General features: G+C 44.4%; 1 protein-coding gene across 1 annotated transcript; it reads left to right on the forward strand.

Annotated features, from left to right (window-relative positions):
• On the forward strand, positions 1-3,982 carry LOC121171796. Its single transcript, XM_041003536.1, is given in 6 exon segments — positions 1-239; positions 241-738; positions 771-1,818; positions 1,820-3,812; positions 3,815-3,896; positions 3,898-3,982. Coding segments are annotated over 6 exon segments (3,945 nt in total).
• The last annotated feature ends 3,325 nt before the right edge of the window (positions 3,983-7,307 follow it).

A 7,307-nucleotide genomic window follows, 5' to 3' on the forward strand; every position in this document is an offset into this window, starting at 1 on the left:
ATGACATCTGAAGACACCTCCAGACTTTTTCCCCTGTGCCGCATAGGAGGTGCCGGGGATCGGTTGCAGTATTGGCCTTTCTCAGCTTCTGACCTTTATAATTGGAAACAGAATAATCCTCCTTTCTCTAGAGACCCTGTAGCTCTCACTAATTTGATTGAATCTATTTTACTCACTCATCAATCCACCTGGGATGATTGTCAGCAGCTCTTACAGGTTTTACTGACCTCAGAAGAAAGACAGAGTCTTTTTGGAAGCCCGAAAAAACGTGCCAGGGGACGATGGCAGACCCACCCAACTTCCTCATGAGATCGAGGCCGCGTTCCCCTTGACCCGTCCCAATTGGGACTATACCATTGACCAAGGTAGGGGACACCTACGTCTTTACCGCCAGGTTCTCATTGCGGGCCTCAGAGGCGCGGGATGCCAACCAACCAATTTGGCTCAGGTAAGACAAGCAATGGAGGGTTCAGATGAGATTTCAACCGCATTTCCAGAGAGATTAAAAGAGGCTTATCCCATGTATACTCCTTTTGATCCTGATAGCGAAGAACAGGGAGTAAATGTTGCCATGGCCTTTATTTGGCAGTCAGCCCCAGATATTAGAAATAAACTACAAAGATTAGAAAATGTACAGGGGTACAATTTAGCTGATCTTCTAAAAGAAGCAGAGAAAGTCTTTAACAAAAGAGAGACAGCAGAAGAAAAGGAAGAAAGAATTAGACGAGAAATGGAACAGCAAGACGATAGGCTGCGGAAAGAAGCAGAAGAGAGAGAGAGCGTGATCACAAATGAAACAGAGAATTCAGTAAACTTTTGGCAACTGTAGTAGAGACTAGAGATTCAGGGAGATTAGACAGATGCAGGGAGACTGGGAGGCCCCGGGTCGGACAAAACCTATGTGCATACTGCAAAGAACAAGGACACTGGGTCAGAAATTGCCCCAAGAAGAGAATGAGAGACCAGAGAATAAGACCGAAACCTCCAACAGAGGTATTGACTCTAGATGAAGATTAGGACAGTTGGGGCCAGGAGTTCCCCCCCCCACCCGAGCCCAGGATAACCTTACAAGTGGGGGGCCAACCAGTGACTTTCTTAGTAGATACCGGAGCTCAACATTCTGTACTCACCCATGCCTCCAGCCCACTGAGCGACCGATCGGCGTGGGTGCAAGGAGCCACTGGAGGCAAGCAATATCGGTGGACCACGGAAAGAAAAGTTCACCTAGCTACAGGTAAAGTCTCTCACTCCTTCTTGCATGTCCCAGATTGCCCCTACCCACTCTTAGGCCGAGATCTATTGACAAAATTAAAAGCTCAGATCCATTTTGAGAAAGACGGGGCTACCATATCCGGACCATCTGGAATGCCATTACAAGTCCTCACCCTCTACCTGGAAGATGAATACTGGCTTTATGATAAGCCAATTCAAACCCAAGAGTCTAAAGACTTAAACCAGTGTTTGACAGATTACCCCCTCACCTGGGCAGAGACAGGAGGTACGGGATTGGCAGTACAACAGCCTCCCCTCATCATCAATTTAAAGGCCTCCGCCACCCCTGCCTCTATAAAACAATATCCTATGTCACAAGAGGCATGTTTGGGTATACAACCACACATAAAAAGACTCTTGGATCAAGAGATTCAGGCCCCCTGCCGTTCCCCCTGGAATACCCCTCTGCTGCCAGTAAAGAAACCCAGCACAGAGGACTACTGACCAGTCCAGGACTTGAGAAAAGTCAATAAACGGGTAGAGAATATACATCCCACAGTACCTAACCTATATAATCTTCTGAGTACCTTGTCACCTACCCATTCATAGGTGTACAGTCTTAGACTTAAAAGATACTTTCTTCTGCTTACGACTGAGTCCCCAGAGCCAGCCCTTGTTCGCCTTTGAATGGAAGGATCCTGAGGCAGGCATCTCAGGACAGCTCATGTGGACTCGCCTACCCCAAGGATTCAAGAATAGCCCCACTCTCTTTGATGAAGCGCTCCATCATGACCTCGCAGACTTCAGAGTAAGACACCCTTCACTGATTCTTCTCCAGTATGTAGATGATCTCCTACTGGCCACCACCTTCAAGGAAGAATGTCGTACAGGTACTGGGGCCCTCCTACAGACCCTTGGACAGTTAGGATATAGTGCATCAGCCAAAAAGGCTCAGATATGCCAGAAAAATGTCACCTACTTGGGCTATGAATTAGAAAATGGGCAGCGCTGGTTGATGGCTGCACGCAGGGAAACCATCTCGCGCATCCCGCTGCTCCAGAACTGCCGACAACTGTGGGAGTTCTTGGGCACAGCAGGGTTTTGCTGACTTTGGATTCCGAAATTTGCAGAAATAGCAGCCCCCTTGTACCCATTGACCAAACAAGATTCTTCATTTACTTGGACAAATGAACAGCAGCGGGCTTTTGATAAAATTAAGAAAAAGTTACTTTCATCACCTGCACTCTGCCTACCAGACCTGACTAAGCCTTTTGAACTTTTTCTTGATGAGAATGGGGGCTTTGCCAAGGGGGTGCTCACCCAGAAATTTGGACCCTGGAGACGCCTGGTATCCTATCTCTCCAAGAAACTGGAACCTGTAGCATCTGGATGGCCCCCTTGCCTGTGGATGATCGCGGCTGTAGCAGTATTAGTCAAAGATGTTACAAAATTGACTCTTGGACAGCTGATGGCTGTCCTAACCCCACACACAATCGAGTCACTTATCCACCAACTGCCCGAGAGGTGGCTCTCCAATGCCCACCTGACTCATTATCAGTCACTGTTGTTGGACACCGACCAGATCCAGTTTGGACCCTCAGTTTCCTTAAACCCAGCCACTCTCCTGCCTTTACCCGAGGAACAAACTTCCGAGCCCCACAATTGTTGGCAAATCTTAGCCGAAGTTTATAGCACTCGGCCAGATCTAAAAGACCAACCTCTCCGAGAAGCAGATTTCACTTGGTACACTGATGGCAGAAATTACATACTGAACAGGGAACGGAAGGCAGGAGCTGCCGTGACTGACGAGTCACAGGTAATATGGGTTAGTGCCTTACCAAAAGGCACATCAGCACAGTGGGCAGAACTCGTGGCGTTAATTCAAGCACTTCGACTGGCAGAAGGTAAGAAATTAAATATATATACTGACAGTAGATATGCCTTTGCTACAGCCCACATACATGGGGAAATTTACAGGTGGCAAGGATTTTTAACCTCGGAAGGTAAAGAGATTAAAAATAAAGTTGAAATTATAGACTTATTAAAAGCTATACATCTCCCAAAGGCCCTGAGCATTATCCATTGCCCTGGTCATCAAAAAGGCAATAGCCCTGAGGCCAGAGGAAACTGCCTAGCCGACGAGGCTTCCCAACAGGCGGCACTAGGACCACAGGTACTGATAGCCACCAAGGCCCCGGGAACCACAGACTCTGAACCCCCTTGGGACTATACTGATAAAGACCTGGACCTCATCCAGAAACTGGGAGCAAATTATGACCAGGACCGTGACTTATGGCTATATCAGGGAAAGATCATTGTGCCCAACAAAATTGTTAAACAACTAATTAAGCAAATCCACCAGTTGACCCATTTAGGAGTAAAGAAAATGAGGTCCATCTTAGAAAAAGAAGAATTAAATAAATATATCCCACATAGAGAATCTCTTTTACAACAAGTAGTGGATACCTGTAAAGCTTGTGCCCTAATTAATCCTAACAAAGCCAAACTAAATCCAGGAATAAGACTGAGAGGGCACCGACCTGGGGAACACTGGGAAATAGATTTCACTGAGATAAAACCTGGAATGCATGGCTATCAATATCTTTAATACTCGTAGACACCTTTTCAGGATGGCCAGAAGCTTTCCCAACGAAACATGAGACGGCAAAAACTGTAGTAAAGAAACTTGGAAGAAATTTTCCCTCAGTATGGAATGCCTCAGGTATTAGGGATTTTTAGTGCGGTGGGGGTCGTCAGGAGCATGTTGTAGGGTCCTTTCCAGCGGGGTTCGAGGTTCGCAGACTGGTGTCCACGAACCCAGGCAGAGTCGCTGATTTTAAAGAGATGAGGGGCCACTAGCGTGGCTTGGCTTTCCTGGTAGGCGGCTGCTAATGGCTTCCAGACTTCTTGATGGATAAGCTGTAAAACCCGCAGGTGCACCTGCAATGAAGGTATCTTGCCCTGGGTTGAGATAAAATCATTGCAAAAATTTACAAGAGGAGTTATAAATTATTCCTCTGAAACTGTGTTTAATATCCTTTCTAAACAATATAGAATAAAAAGATAACCTGTGTCTTTAACTTTAGCTGTGCTGCTAGGAGCTGGAGGCATAGCCACAGGAATAGGAACAGGGGCCGTAGCCCTAACTCACACAGATCAATATCAGCAGCTTTATAAGGCAATGAACGAAGATCTACAAGCATTAGAAAAATCAGTTAGAACCCTAAAAGAATCTCTCACGTCTTTATCTGAAGTAGTATTACAGAATAGAAGAGGCCTAGATTTATTATTCCTTAAAGAAGGAGGATTATGTGCAGCATTAAAGGAAAAATGTTTTTATGCTGATCAGACAGGAGTAGTCATGGAGACATTAGACAAAGTAAAAGAAAGACTAGATAAAAGAAAGAAGGAACTTGTAGCCCAACAGGGTTGGTTTGAAGGAATATTCAACCACTCTCCCTGGCTCACTACTCTTGTCTCTTCTCTCCTAGGACCTATAATTATTTTATTCCTGTTATAAACTTTTGGCCCTTGCATCATTAATCGATTAGTGCAGTTTGTGCGAGAAAGAATGTCTATAATCCAAACTTTTGTATTAACCCATCAGTACCAGGCTGTAAGACAAGATCTTCAGTGAGAATGAGTCAAAGATTTTCCTCATGATAAAAGAAAAGGGGGGAATGAAAGACCCCCACCGGGTTTTAGAACTTAGACAATAACAGGATGCTTGCGGGCTAGCAACGCTGAACAAACAGAACAGGTGTTAAGAACTAAGGATGTCAAGTACTTTTCGAAATACTTAGAAAAGAGAAGTTCACAAGAGAGGTTTCTATTTCTCAGAAAGTGTTGGAAGCAATATGTTTAAAGCAATACCTAATTTTTTTAAGATAAGCCTTGCTTAATTTGACTGCACCAATAAAAACCCTGTAACTGTGCATCTGCTTCTGTAACCTGATTCCTGCTTTTGAAACCCTATAAAAGTGCCTTACTTTTCGGCCTGGGCACGCTCCTTTGTTCGGAAAGAAGGAGGACGTCCACAGGCCTGTGTGAAAATAAACTTGCCTCGTGTGTTTACATCTATTGGTCTCCTGCCTGGTGTCTCCATCGGAGGTCCCCAAGCCCAGAGCAGGACTCAGTCCCCTTGGGTCTTTCAGAAGCTCCTGGTTCTTGACTTTAGGTCAGCTCAACTCCAGCCATTGCAGACAATTGGAAAGCAAGACAGTGGACAGAAGATGTTTTTCTCTGTCTCTCTCTTTTTAAATCTGACTTTCCAGTGAAAAGTAAAATAATCTTTTGAAACAGAGATGTGTTTAAGTATAATAAGTGGTTAATGTGTCCATTTGTCCTGATTTAATTTTCTGTGTCTATTGAAAACTGCAGGGTATTTTCATATCTACTGATCAATATTTTAAATTGTTTATTAATTAATTAAGGAGTCAGTGTGGCTCAAGAACCTCTATCTGGTGAGCATGCCCTCCTGGCAACATGTAAATGGTGAGGAGTGGGAGGAGGAAGATAATGATGATGTAGTAGTTCCTGCTGTGATGAGGGCCACCCAGCCAATGCTGCTGTCACTGCAGGGCCATCAAGGTTTAAGGGTCCTTAGGTTTCCAGCTAGAACTACCAACACTGCAGGGCTGTCAGCGTCTGAGGGTTTCTGGGTCTCCAAGTAGCTTAGTTATCTTTTGCCTTTTGTTTCCAGCTGGGAATTTGGGTCCCAATGAATGCCATTAAAACTAACTGCCTGGTCCTGGCCTAGTGGCTAATGTCCTTGCCTTGAATAGGCTGTGATCCAATATGGGCACTGGTTTTTACCCCGGCAGCTCCACTTCCCATCCAGCTCCCTGCTTGAGGGCTGGGAAAGCAGTCAAGTGTGGTCCAAAGCCTTGGGACCCTGAACCCCCGAGGGAGACTGGGAAGAGGACCTGATCACCGGGCTTTGGATTGGCGCATAGCACCAGCCATTGCAGCTGCTTGGGGAATGAATCACTGAATGGAAGATTGTCCCCTCTGTCTCTCCTCTTCTCTGTATATCTGAGTTTACAGTAGAAATAAATACATCTTTGAAAACAAAAACATAATTGCGCCTCTTGTCAGCACATGATGCTAAAGTAAGCAATTCTCTTTATTTGAAGAAGATTCACACCAAAAGAATCATGGGTATTTTTTGCATTTTAATTAATTAATTTATTTCTTTACTCGTAACAAGAATCATGTTTGGGTGTATTAACTCCACTTGTGACTTTGAGACTCGTGGCTTTCTGGTTGCCTTGCTGTTTTGTGTGACTCCAGACTACAGAATTTAGGGAAGGTTTAGTGGACAGTATGAGTCTTAATTGCTCACAGCTTCACAGTCCAGACTAACTGCCCCACCTCTTTGACTACTAGAGTCTCATCCGACAGAATATTGTTTGTTTTCAGTATAGCCTGTTGTTTTCATCTTCACTGCCTGAAGGATCTCTGGCCTTAGTTAATGCTATGCATAATATTAGGATAGAGATTTAACTTTCACATTTTTGGCAGTTTATTTTTGGTGAAAGGTGCACTGGAAGAACAGATCAGAGTGTAAGAGAAACATTCTCTATGTTCACTCCTTCAGTTATAGCCCAGAATCTTTTTGCTGAAAGTGATTAGGCCATATCTCTAGTCCTTGTCATCTCCTTGATTTCTATTCCAATTGCCTTTGCATCCTGCATCTTTTATTTTTTTCTTTTTGCACATGTTTGATTGAGAGGCACAGTTACAGAGCAGGTGAGATACTGAAAGAGAGTGAGGTCTTCCATCCAGTGTTCTATTATGAAAACTGTTGCATCAGCTGTGGCTGAGCCAGGCAGGAAAGTCAAGAGACAAAAATTTATTCTGGGTCTCCCATGCAGGTACAGGGGTCCAAGTGCTTTCCCAGGTGCTGTTAAAAAAAAAAAAAAAGGAGGCGAATAGGAAGAAGAACAGCAAGGTTTTGAACTGGTGTTTGTGTGACACAGGCACTGTAAGTGGAAATGTGCTTCCATTTTTCACTGTGCTGAAATTGTATCTCCAATTTTATATTCTCTGTCAGCTTTTATTCTACCAAGAGCCATTTGGACACTTATATCATT

The sequence above is a fragment of the Ochotona curzoniae genome, unplaced genomic scaffold (assembly GCF_017591425.1).
Source record: "Ochotona curzoniae isolate NIBS_2020 unplaced genomic scaffold, NIBS_Ocur_1.0 scaffold_274, whole genome shotgun sequence".
Lineage (NCBI taxonomy): Eukaryota > Metazoa > Chordata > Mammalia > Lagomorpha > Ochotonidae > Ochotona > Ochotona curzoniae.